Raw genomic sequence first — 12,992 nt, forward strand, 5'->3', positions numbered from 1 at the left:
TTAGAAGCATCACCAAATTTGCTGAATTTATTCTCAGAAAATCTAAAACATGATTCTTTAAATGTAGCAAACTTACCACAGCACTGCACAGCTTTAACTAATACCAACAGAATACACTTTACCAGGGACATGCCGGGTGTTGCAGAGCTCTCCATTGCAGCACTGGCTCTTATAAACGACCTTGCCAATTCCTACATTGATTGAAGCATCAAAACAGTCTTGAGCCGAAATGCAGCCAGTAGTTTTACTATCACTGTATTTGAAACCACCTGCAAGCATAAGTCAAAAGAGGTCATTTTAAAGTAAGCCAGTGCCAAGCAGGGGACCAATAACAGCCAGAAATCACCAAAGAACAGACCTAGATATATTGTCATTCTTGTTTCACCACACTGATAAGTCTCATTGGAGCACTTTGTTGTTGTATTGATGCAGTTTCCAGAGTCTTCATATGTACACTTATTACATGTCAGGGAGTTGGCTGATGAAAACAAAGAAAATTCTCTTTTAGGTAGGAAGTAAACAAATTAACTTCATTAAAAAAAAATCTTTAAGATAAATTCTGAAGAAAGTCAGGATAAAAGTGAATCTTCATTTCACAAGGTGTTGTTTGGAAGGATTTGAAATAGTTATTTAATAATGATAATAATAATAATAATTATTATTATATTATTAATCATGAACAGAGTCAAATAATTACCTTTTGGGAGAAGCGAAATCCCAAGAACCAGAGTAAAGAAGAACATTTTGTGAGTGAGTTTGTTTTGTTTGTTCTGTTCAGGCTGTTTATAAGTCGTTCACCTGATGAGGGCTTGTCCCTCAGTATCTGATCTGACCACTCCTTCGCCTTCGTTCCTCCTACACAACTAATGTTACTCTACAAAAGACTCCAATGTAACTGAATACATACGTAAAACATGCAAACTCCACAGAGAGGCTCCAGCTGGGGAGGCAGCAGCACAAACCACTGCCCCGCTGTAACCCCCCATCCCTTTTTGGTTTTACCTATTGAAAAAACTGGTCTTTACCAGGAACTAAAGGTTCTAAAATCATTTCAATACAACTTCAGGTGCAGAAAAACTCACAAGCAAATCCACCATATAATTATTTAGTAAACAAAAATGAAGCCAATATGGCAAAGCTGTGTGTGAAAACCGAAGTTCACCTTTGCTGTTTCCAGAGGCTTTAAGACGGGAAGTAGGACTCAGGTGCTGCTGATCAAATGTATAAATCAACTGATCATTGTCAGTGTGACTTCAATAAAAGCAGGAGTTTTAGAACAAACTTACTAATTACTTACTTACTTACATTGGCAACAATAAACGGCAATCTTCTTGAGATTGAATAGCTGCTGAAAACATTGTTTACGTACTGTAACCCCAGATTCTATGAGTAGTGGATTTATCCCTTTGCGCACAGCACTGAAAACTTTAATCCACGCCCACCTGCTGTGTTGGCCAAACACTTCACAGTATTCTAATTTTTTGAAACTCCTGTTTTTGTGGGTTTTATGAGATAGAAGTCCAAATTATGTAAAAATAAACAAACAAATACTTGAAATTGTTTAAACTTTGGGCCCTGAATCTATAACCTATGAAATTGTAACTTTTTGAATTGAATTATGGAAATTAAACAACTTTTCTATTATATTCTATTTTTTTAAAAGGGTCTGTATACTTTTTAAATGTTGCTTTAGTTCTACAAAAGGCCTCAAGTGGTTATTATTTATGCATCATATACATAGAGAACACAGAAGATGGAGCCGTGCCTGCATGTAGGAGCAACTTTGGGTTTCCGCATTTGAAGAGGTAAAGAATCAAACTCCCAGACTTTTAGTCTGTTTCCTTTCCACAATCATACATCTGTGGCAGGGAAACACAAACTTAGGGATGAAGAGTATAATTCAAGATTGGACATGTGTGACTACCGCTTATTTCAACACATTTGTTGTTCAATCTGTTTAAATCAAAGAAAGAACAAAATGTCAAAGTAAAAGATGGACAAGAGGGCCCTCGTGACCCGAGAGACGTCGGCTCAACTAAATCTATTCATTAGGGAGGCCACTTTGTTTCTACAGTAACTGTTACTATATAAATTTTTTAAACTCTGAAAATAAACAAATAAAAGCAGAATAAAAACGAAGAGACAGGAACAAATGTCAAATGAGGATTTTTTTATAAATATGATTTAAATCCCTTACTGGAATTGAGCTGAACAGCTTCCAATTCATTGTTTCATTTCTTCAAAATGATTGAGAAATGAGACTAAGAATGGATACAGAAGGAAGTGAAGAAATTTTTTTGCACCATTCCCAGCAGTTATTATTCTCTGTGTGAGATCTCTGAAGTGTCCAGACTTTCTAAAATGTACATATTATCTTAGAAGACGCTGATTGATTTTATCTATTGTTTAAACATTTTTGTTTCATTATTTAAAAATGGGCTGTCAGTACTTAAACTACAAGTCCTAAAGCTCACACAAAATGTATTTCAAACAAAACATGGCTGCTTCAGAATAACACTCAGCAGCTTGAAGACCTGCCTGCGGGGCCGGCCCAAGTTTGTGTGGGTCCTAAAGCCTCATATGATGTTTGTGCTCGTGTCTGTGTGTGTTTGTTTGCCATGTTAGCAAAATATCTCCTAAACTCCTGGACAGACTTTAATGAAAAGTAATCGTTTGAAGGCGCCTCTACAACTGATTAACTTTTGGAGTCAACCTGACTCAAGATGGCTGCGACAGCTGATGGGACGAGGCAAACCCAGAAATGGCTCCAACTCAGTCAGTTTACAGATACTGAGCTAAAGTTTGGTGGTAGTAGCTGAGACTCATTAACAACACATACTCTGAGCACTCACTCATCACACATGACATCAGAATATCGCATGAAAGCTGGCGGGTGATTTGTATTCCTTGAAAGGAACGTAAAGCCTTTTGTTGTTTGTGCATTAAACACAACTAATATTGACAATGAATCCTGTTAAATAACTGTGTGACTGAAAATGTTCTGATTTGTAATCCAACAAAGAAGATAACAATGACAATAGAAAAGCAGTTAAATGAATAGGTGATCTAGAATAGTAAACACCTTTTCATTTTTTTATGCTTATGATTTTAATACGTTTCAGTCACATAAAGCCAGCACTTTCTCATAGTGAAACTGCATAATCTACATAAAACTTTAAATAATGGACAACAAACAGTACACTGATCACTAAAGACACATTCAACCGACCAACTAGATAGATAAATGCATTTTATTTACTACATCAGAACAATATCAGCAGGCAGAATGGTAGTCATGAATGGATACGGTCCAACACACAAATAGCAGTTTACAGTAAATCTGCGTTTTTGTTGGTGTGAATACATTGTTCAGCATTCTCTGCAGTTTAACGATTATGCCGTGTGCTGTTAGGAATAGATGAGTATTACTGGTGAGTGAGAGGAGGAAGAGGGGTTGTGAAAACCTAGAATTCATCTCCCTTTAAAGGTCACAAGATTTGCATATTCTACATTTAGAAAGAAAACAAAACCCCTCAGTGATTGGGAGCTTATCACTTAGAACAATAAACAGGTTTTGTAACTGCATCCTTCACATTTTGTGATGTTACAACTTTGACAAATTAGTCCACAGACAGACAGACAGACAGACAGACAGACAGACAGACAGACAGACAGACAGACAGACAGACAGACAGACAGACAGAAGAACACCTGCCAAGGGATCAGCACCTTCTGTAGGAACAATCTGAGTCAGTTGTGAAACAGATTAGATAAAACTTTACATTTTTACTTAAACAATGAAAGAGATGCAGCCTCTTTAAGTGGGTTCAGTATGAATCAGCAGACAGTTTTATGCTTCACTAAACTGCTAGTTCTGTTTCCATCTCTATCAAAAGGGTAAGATGTTCTCAGCAGAGTTAGGAGGTGAATGAACATTTACAATTTTGGTATCAGGGTATGTACCTGGTACTTACCAGGCTGTATCATGCATCAGTACCATATTTAAAATAGAAAAAAATCAAACAATTTAAATACTTAGATCTTACCAAACACAAATCAATCAAAATGAGTCTGCCTCATAAATGAACATAAGCTGCAAAAAATACATGTATATGGAAAGTCAGTCTCACTTCATTTGTGACCCCACTAAACAATCTTTTTTTTTTTACTTTGTGCTCATAATCACTGGTTTTACATCTGGTTTCTTGATCAATTACAATCTAATTTAGAGTAATAAAAAGAACAGATTCAGGAGGTCCTACACAGAACAAAAACACTCATCGAACCAGTTGTTAAAATCTCAATAGTTAGTTTTCTTCTTTTCCTCTTCTTCTTCTTATTTCTTTGTTTTTGTTTTCTTTGTTTTCAGGGTTTTTTTCCAGTATTTCAACAAAACTAAGAATAATGAATAATTACTGTTTTCATGCCAAACTAAGATCATTTATACCGAGAAATGACAGAGTTACAGCTGTTTGTTTTACTGTAAATTTGGATTTTTTTATGCTGCTCTGTACTAAAAACTTGCCACATTACTGTAACACATGTACGACTTACTTCATTTGTATTTTTTCACAGGGAGGGGCTTAATAGTAAGCTCTTTTACTGTCCTATGTTACGGAGGGAACTTGCACCACCCACATTTTCTGGGAGGCTGATAAAAAGATGTGCTTTCAAAAAATTTGGAAGAAATCTTAAAAGAAATCAGCTTTGGAGGTAAGTCAGTGCTAGGATCCTTTCCATATTGTTGTAATTTTGCAGCATTCAGCATTTTCCAAATATTACTGCTTTGTTGGAGAAAATATTACTTTTGGTTTAAAATCAGAAATATGGCCCAAAAACTTGATTTTCTGTCTTTCAGCTAAGACTTCAAGGATACTTTGCCTTTTTATGTAATATGGCAACAGACTGAGCTAGTCAGCTTAAGTGCTTTGTAATCAGATTTAAAGTATTTTGACCATTTAAATATTTTTTGATGCACAAAAAAATTTGGTTTTGGCAAACTTAGTTTTAGTTTTGTAATAAAGAAATTGTAAATGATCTAAATGTTCTTTGTAGTACAGTATTCTTGCATTTTGCAACTTTTTGGCAATTTTTTTCTTTGGCCAACATGTTAAAAACTGTGATTGCTTATTAAAATACGCAAATGGGATGTTTTTGTAGTTTTTGTAGTGGAAAGTTTTCAGTATAATTCGAGTTATTACGCAAATATATTTTCCAAGTTGGCTGGTCTCTAATGTTATTGTTTTTTTTCCAAAAACAAAAGAAAACAAAACAAACAAAAATGTTCTAGCTGAATGAACTCACAATAGCAGAAAAAAATTCTAAAACAGCTTTTCAGATAAGTTCCTATAAAAACCTGTCTAAACTTGAAACCTAAAAGGGGAAGTGTTGTTCCTTATTGTTTCTAAAGCTCCTCTTTAAGAGACCTTTTGTAACCTGACTGATGTTGAGTGTGATCACACCCCCCATAGAAGGCCATGAGAATCAGACTGTGGCGGTTATTTAATTAACAGCATTTTGTTTTACTTATCTTCCCAGCTTGCCTTAAATATCATTATAAGTTAGAGAAGCAGCTCCTTCTTGTGGTGAGCTACTTCATTGTATTCAATGCAACTGAACAGTCAGTCTGTAGAAACAAGGACAAGCTGGCATCCCTTTATAGAAAATATGACAAGTGATAATTCACAATGAGAAGTGCCTGCATAATACCAAGAAATGAGCAGAGTGTATAAACAGAATAAAAAGCAACTTGGGTTGCTAGGTAACGGAGATTGTGACGCAATAATCTCAAGGTTTTTAAAACAGGTTGTTTTGCAGACACCAGAAAACATTTACTTCTTGTCAAAAAAATGCTGGGTGTTTTGTTTTTTTTTTGTGCTTGGACTGTTTCTAGAAGCAGTAGAGACCCAAATTGAAGTACAAAAAAATGCAAAAAGTGAATTTTGTATAATAGATCCCATTTAAACATTTTTTAACATTGAATCAAATTTTATTTTGTGCATTTGAATAGGGTGTTTGAATAGAAGACAACAGCATTAGAAAGCTGTTACAATCATGAAATCAACTTTAATATTTCAAAATATTTCAAAAAAATACGATGGGAATAAGAACCCATCTCCTGTGGATATGTGACTCCATCATCAAGTCTTTACTCCAGATATTAGCATGTGAGAGTGAATGAGATAAATTACCAATCATTGAGGGTGACAGAACTGTGAAAATCCTTGTCTTGGATTGATGGAGTAAAAGCTCTGGACCTTTCAGAGCCATTTTGTGAATAAGGAATAAAAATTACTGCACATGTTTTGTCTTTGTCATTAATGTTAAAATATACAGATTTTTAAAATTATCATTTTATTTGTACATACAGCTTCAATCCATAATGTAAAAGCTAATTTTATGATTTTTAGATATCATACACCCTTCATTAATTCAGCAATGTCTCGATTCAGCCCCTTGCTCCTACACTTCTTGATTCTGGGTAATTAAACATTTTTTTTCTTCAATGTTTATTAAACATATGAATACCAACTGAGTTATATGATTTAACTTCAGCAATTTTTTTTCTCTTGCAGGTTATGTTTTCTGGACATCTGAGGCTTGGGATGTATACTTGCCAAGCAGTATTAAAGCCTTGGAGCGTTCCTGCGTCTATATCCCTTGCAGTTTTGACTACTATAGAAATCCACCTACTAGACCAAGTCGTGTTGTTTGGTACCAGTAGGCAGACCATAGCTACCCTTTGGTTTGTGACAGCTGGTACCCAAATGATGTCATAGACCAATACAGAGGAAGAACAAGAGTAACTACAGGTAACAAGAGATGCAGTCTATATATCAGCAGAGTAACCTCGTTCAACCATGGAGAGAAACTTTATCCTTGGGTAGATCCAGAGAATGTGGGGAGGATCACCCACCGATTCTTTGATAAAACTGTCAGGATTGAAGTCGTGGGTATGTTGCCAGTAACAACTTTTGCATCCAAAATAATTATTATGCTGTTGTACTTTTTTTTTCAGTTTTTCACATTTCCTTTTGTAGACCGCCCAGAGGATCCAGAAATTACAATCACTGGTGAAAGGAAGGTTGGAAAGACGGTAACAGTGCAATGCTCTGCTGATCACACATGTTACCGTAATTCCCCGACCCTGAGTTTAAACATCCCACCGAAAGACCAGCATCAAACTGAAAATAGTCTTGGTGGTGGCGTATATAGAGTCACCAAAACAACAGATTTCACCATCATGAAACAAGATGAAACAATAGAGTGCACTGTCCAACACCATGGTGGTAAAAGAGCAAGCACTTCTACAACCATAAGGGCCACATGTATGTAATTGCTATTAAGAATAAAGTAATGTTTTATGCTGTCTTTAAACTTTATTAACCATTTGTTCACTGTTTAAAACTTCAGGCTCCTTTTTAGAACTAAGCATCAGTCCTCCATCAACTGAATTTCTTGAAGGTGTTGCAGCAACGGTAACCTGCACTGCCTTATATACTTGCCCTCACTATGCACCAACTCTCACATGGAACTATGCTAGTATGCCAGCTTCCACATCAACATTCCAAGTTTCAGGACAGGCTCTGTGGAAAACTGTTTCCACGTTGACCTTCACATCAGCAGCTAAAGACCATGGAAAACAACTAACATGTAGTGCCCAATACTCTGAAGGACGTACTGAAACAAGCATCCCCCTACGGGTAAAAGGTAAGTGCCAATAAAAGCAATGTCCGACACAATGGTGGTAAAAGAGCAAGAACTTCTACAACCATAAGTATCCAACTTATGTAATTGTTATAAAGAATAAAGGAATGTTTTATGCTGTCTTTTGTCAAGGAACATGAGTTGAGATCAGCCCGAAACCCACCCAGGCCAGCGCAAGTAAAGGATGTTGCTTTAGACTGCAATAAAGAGACTGTGTGTGTGTCTGCTATCACTAGTACAGAAAGCTGAACATTGAATTAAAAGTAGAAATCAAAAAACATTATGCTGTGAATCACAAGTTTGAATGTTAAAATTAACAATCACCTCTTTCTGTAATAAACAAGTAATCATTTATTGACTAACTGATCAGGTAATAGATTATACTTAATCTTTTAATATTATGTGTATAAGTTGATTATGGAAATTAGATGAGGTAGTGAAACAATTAAAAGTCCTAAATAAGACAGAATGATTTTAGTACAAGCTGTAATCAGTGTTAAGTGATTATTCTATGATTGACAATTTATTATATGCTATGATTGTCATCGAGTGATTTGTTATAAAATATGTACTTTAAAAAGTGCAAGGCCACAGCTGAAAAGTAAGTGAAAAGTAAGTGACAGAATGGGGAATTGCTGTAAGAAGAGACAGTGTGGACATCGGAAGTCACTGTCTGTATCCAGGCAGTTACTAGGATAAAAGAAGAATTTACTTGAGACAGGAAATACACATCTCTAAGGAGTTGCTATCCAAAAATTGAGAAATCTAAAAGAGTGAAGACAAGTGCTGAAACTGTGGATACGAGCAAAGAAACAAGAAGGAGATTTATGTGTGCTGTCTCATGTGAAGAAAACCAACAGGACCTTGACCAAATCCGAAGAAGGAAGTCTCATCTGTTATTAACCATTTGTTTCAACCCGGATTTCCAAAGGGTCAAGCTCTAGATTAGAGGTGCTCTTTTCGGATACAGGGTTATCTATCTATCTAGGGTCAGCTATTTGGCTCATCTGACAGAGTTTCAGCCTAGGATGGTAGGAAATTAAACTTGCATTTTTCTGTCTTGACCAAACATTTCTTATAATTAAACTTTCTACAGCTGTGGCCTGAGGGGAAGGAAATTAATTGGGAAGCTTTATGTATTGTTATTATTGATTGCAAAGTTGTATTCTACTGAAGCAATTTTAAACCTTTTCAGCTACTGATTTATGCCACAAAGCTGTATCCTGCAATGTATCAATATTAATAAAAAGCATTCATAGAAAGACAATACTCTGTGATGGATTTTTGTCAACTTTCCTGAGTTCACATGAGTCACTTAATCTCTAATCTAACAAAGGCATGGATTCAAGGAGCTTGGTTCTGAAAATATTGGGAGGTTTAGCAAATGTGGTTCAGCACAATGATTCTTAAAATATCACGCTAAAATCCTATTCCTGGATTTTGAAGAAACCAGAACAGCTATAACAGCGATTTTGTCACAAAGTCGGAGATGTGGATGGTTGTTAGATAATTTCTGTTCTCAGCTGCTGGAATGATTTTTTTCCTTCAAAGGAAACAGGGTGAAACCCAAGAAAAGGAGACAGTAATTTTGTTTGGATTAACCATTTCTTCGCAGTCGGCCGGCTATGGTATCATTTGGGTAAGACTCAGGATTCAGGACTGGTCTTTTAACTTTTGTAGGTAAGCTGAAGGGAGCAGATCCCGACGGGTGATACTTTAAACTTTATTAACCATTTGTTCACTGTTTAAAACCTCAGGCTTTTTTTTAACACTAAGCATCAGTCCTCCATCAACTGAATTTCTTGAAGGTATTGCAGCAACGGTAACCTGCACTGCCTTATATTCTTGCCCTCACTATGCACCAACTCTCACATGGAACTATGCTAGTATGCCAGCTTCCACATCAACATCTGAAGTGTCAGGACAGAATCTGTGGAAAACTGTTTCCACATTGACATTCACATCAGCAGCTAAAGACCATGGAAAACAACTAAAAATGAAATTTAAACTTTTTTATTGAGGTGAAGCAGAAGAAAAAGACCAAAACTGTATCATGCAGCAAAGACTAGCTGCAAAGCTGTGGGGGGTCTTTGGGGTGATGATGATGATGATGATGATGATGATGATGATGGTGGTGATGGAGGAAAATGTAATTGGTCAGTTGAAGGAGCAGTTCATGAATGACGTGTGTTTGCAGCAAGATTTTTTCTTTTTCAAAGTGTGACAATATTATAAAGCTAGCTTTAAACATTAAGCCTCATCTTCCATGGAGGGCAATGCTCATGTTTATCTTTTAGCCAAGCATCTCATGAATCACTGTTCCTGGCAGGTATACCACCTTATTGGTTTTATTTGTGTCTATATATCAAAGAGAAAACTATAAGGCTGGGAAATCTGTATAGAATTTCATTTCTCAGACTGAACAAATGAATTATTTATTTGCTATTAGATTTGGATTAAACCACTTTCATTGTTAAAGTTTTGGTTTAAAAGTAATATTTCATTTACTGCGTTTGCAAAAAGGTTATTCTGGAACAGATTTCAAAGGTACAAGTTTCATTAAAATAAAAAAAATAATTTAAAATAAAAAAATAATATAAACAACAAGAAATATTTCATTAGTTTAGTGTGTATTACCATGCAGAAAACAAGACAACAGAACTTAACGTCAGTTTGATTTTATTAATATATGTATACATTGTTATTTGTTGTATCAGGAAACCCTGTTTTAATAAGCAGATACAAATAAAGTTTATGCATGGAAACCATGTCTAACTGCTCAGCTGTCTTTATTCAGCATTTCTCTTGTATTTAGGTATTTTATTGCCAAATGAAAACTAATATTGAATTTGTAAAATTCAGTGTTTATTTTAAAGTGCTTTTTTTTCTTCTTAGCGAAAGCTGGAAAGCATCAAAGTAGCAACTAGGTAGAAATGTAGTTGTAGTTTGTCAGTGTCAATGTCACTTTTCAACAGTAGCAAGAAGGCATTTTTGTAATCCGTAACTCAAAAATATATAGAAATTTAAACACAAACATTATGAGAAAGCACACACCTATAAGCAAAAGAAGCAACAACAATAATAATAAATAAACTTTATTATGCTGCTAAGATGATTGAAAACCCTGTGCAGCAATGCTCCTTTTTTATCTGTTACCAAAACAAAATCAAAGAGCTCAGCAGCACCAACAGCAGCAGCAGATCAGCTCTTGTACTGCTGGCGTCATTGCAGAAATCCCCCTGGCAGCAGCTGATGTTAAATTCAACATATTGTTTCAGCAGTGCAGGGATGTTATCTTGACATGTCGAATTAGAGGCACAGCCCTTCATGGTCAGTCTTTGTTCTCCTTGATTCACTGAGACAATAAAAACCAAATTTATAATTTGGGCCAAGTGTTTATTATTGGAATATATATTAGATAAGATAATATATATTGGATTTTAGAATCCCAGGCAAAATGGAGATTTCTTACGTGTTGTTGTGATGCAGTGATCCTCATCTCCCTTACAGCTTAGCTTTCTGCTACAATCTCCTTCATAACAGCTGAAGCATTTTTTGCCATTGAGAGAGATGTTAAAGTCTGGAAAATAAAAACTGTTGTTTCAGACAAAAAAAGAAAGAAAAACAAGCCTAATGTCTCAGTGTTTTGAAAAATAGATACTGTTATGTTGGTTGTAGAGCAAGTAAACATGAGAAGCTGTAATCTTGTAAGGGTGTGTCCTATATGTCACCCTCTGATCTGCTGGAGTGGGTTTCAGAGCCCCACCCCATCCCCTCCCTCTCATCCCTGCAACCCAGAACAAGATTAAGCAAGTAAAGAAGCCAGTTGACAATTAAGTTGTAAACTGACATTTTGTTTGGTGTCTCCATTCTCTCTCGTGAAGTCTAAAACCTGCTTCTGCTACACTGAATGAATAACCCAGTTTGTTTTATCTAAATGTGTTCAAAGTGTGTCAGTATAAATTTAGGGAGTTCAAAGCTTTATTGTGTGTTTTATCTGCAGATATACACTGACACTGATGAGTCAATTTATGGCCCTTTAATTATTTCTTTCATATTGTGTTTGTTAATATACTTAAACTCTGAAATATTTGTAGTTCTGCAATAAGCATAACTTAAACAAAACTGAATCATTAGTGTCCTAATAAAGTTTACAATGTTATTTGTGATTTTACAGAAACAGCAAATAATTCAGTCACAAATAGGCTGACAGTTTTGTGTTGGAAATCCTTACTAAGAGCTGTCCACTTATAATTGGGGCACACACAACAAGTAAGAGGAATTTTTTTTTCTCTTTTAGCACATAAGTCAGCTTAGCAATAAGAAATACAAGTGCAAAGAGTTGACATCTGCTTAGAAGCATCACCAAATTTGCTGAATTTATTCTCAGAAAATCTAAAACATGATTCTTTAAATGTAGCAAACTTACCACAGCACTGCACAGCTTTAACTAATACCAACAGAATACACTTTACCAGGGACATGCCGGGTGTTGCAGAGCTCTCCATTGCAGCACTGGCTCTTATAAACGACCTTGCCAATTCCTACATTGATTGAAGCATCAAAACACTCTTGAGCCGAAATGCAGCCAGTAGTTTTAACATCACTGTGTTTGAAACCACCTGCAACCAAAGATCAAAAAAGGACATTTTAAAGTGAGCCAGTGCCAAGCAGGGGACCAAAAACAGCTAGAAATCACCAAAGAACAGACCAAGGTATGTTGCCAATCTTGTTTCACCACACTGATAAGTCTCATTGGAGCAGTTTGTTGTTGTATTGATGCAGTTTCCAGAGTCTTCATATGTACACTTATTACATGTCAGGGAGTTGGCTGATGAAAACAAAGAAAATTCACTTTAGGTAGGAAGTAAACAAATTAACTGCATTTAAAAAAAAATCTTTAAGATAAATTCTGAAGAAAATCAGGATAAAAAGTGAATCTTCATTTCACAAGGTGTAGTTTGGAAGGAAAAAAAAAGGAAATAAATGGTTAAATCTAAAAGCAAAACACTAAAAAGCCTCCAACCAATGACATTGAATTTCAATTAAAATAGTCATTTTTATAACAGTAATAATAATAATCATGAACAGAGTCAAATAATTACCTTTTGGGAGAAGCCAAATCCCAAGAACCAAAGTAAAGAAGAACATTTTGTTTGTGAGACACAAGTGAGTTTATTTTGTTTGTTCTGTTCAGGGTGTTTATAAGTCGTTCACCTGATGAGGGCTTGTCCCTCACTATCTGATCTGACCACTCCTTCGCCTTCGTTCCTCCTATACAACTA

At 35.6% G+C, this 12,992-nt stretch overlaps 2 protein-coding genes and 1 long non-coding RNA gene across 3 annotated transcripts; 1 reads left to right on the forward strand and 2 right to left on the reverse strand.

The window, feature by feature from the left end:
* Window positions 1-6: 6 nt before the first annotated feature.
* On the reverse strand, window positions 7-807 carry LOC108250010. The gene is made up of 3 exons (XR_001809257.3): window positions 698-807; window positions 359-478; window positions 7-269 (listed from the first exon to the last, which is right to left on the reverse strand). It is a non-coding gene; the product is annotated as an uncharacterized LOC108250010 (long non-coding RNA).
* Window positions 808-6,438: 5,631 nt separating this feature from the next.
* On the forward strand, window positions 6,439-8,969 carry LOC119617796. The gene is made up of 6 exons (XM_037980327.1): window positions 6,439-6,481; window positions 6,576-6,607; window positions 6,725-6,953; window positions 7,041-7,328; window positions 7,414-7,710; window positions 7,840-8,969. The coding sequence occupies exons 1-6, from the start codon at window positions 6,439-6,441 to the stop codon at window positions 7,845-7,847; spliced, it is 897 nt and encodes a 298-aa protein (XP_037836255.1). The 3' UTR covers window positions 7,848-8,969.
* A 1,400-nt stretch (window positions 8,970-10,369) lies between these two features.
* LOC108250005 (ly6/PLAUR domain-containing protein 8-like) lies at window positions 10,370-12,957 on the reverse strand. The gene is made up of 5 exons (XM_017439676.3): window positions 12,813-12,957; window positions 12,419-12,538; window positions 12,183-12,329; window positions 11,180-11,287; window positions 10,370-11,062 (listed from the first exon to the last, which is right to left on the reverse strand). Exons 1-5 carry the CDS (start codon window positions 12,856-12,858, stop codon window positions 10,860-10,862), a joined length of 624 nt encoding a protein of 207 aa, XP_017295165.1. The 5' UTR covers window positions 12,859-12,957; the 3' UTR covers window positions 10,370-10,859.
* Window positions 12,958-12,992: the final 35 nt, after the last annotated feature.

This window comes from Kryptolebias marmoratus, linkage group LG16 (genome assembly GCF_001649575.2).
Source record: "Kryptolebias marmoratus isolate JLee-2015 linkage group LG16, ASM164957v2, whole genome shotgun sequence".
Taxonomy (NCBI): Eukaryota; Metazoa; Chordata; class Actinopteri; order Cyprinodontiformes; family Rivulidae; genus Kryptolebias; species Kryptolebias marmoratus.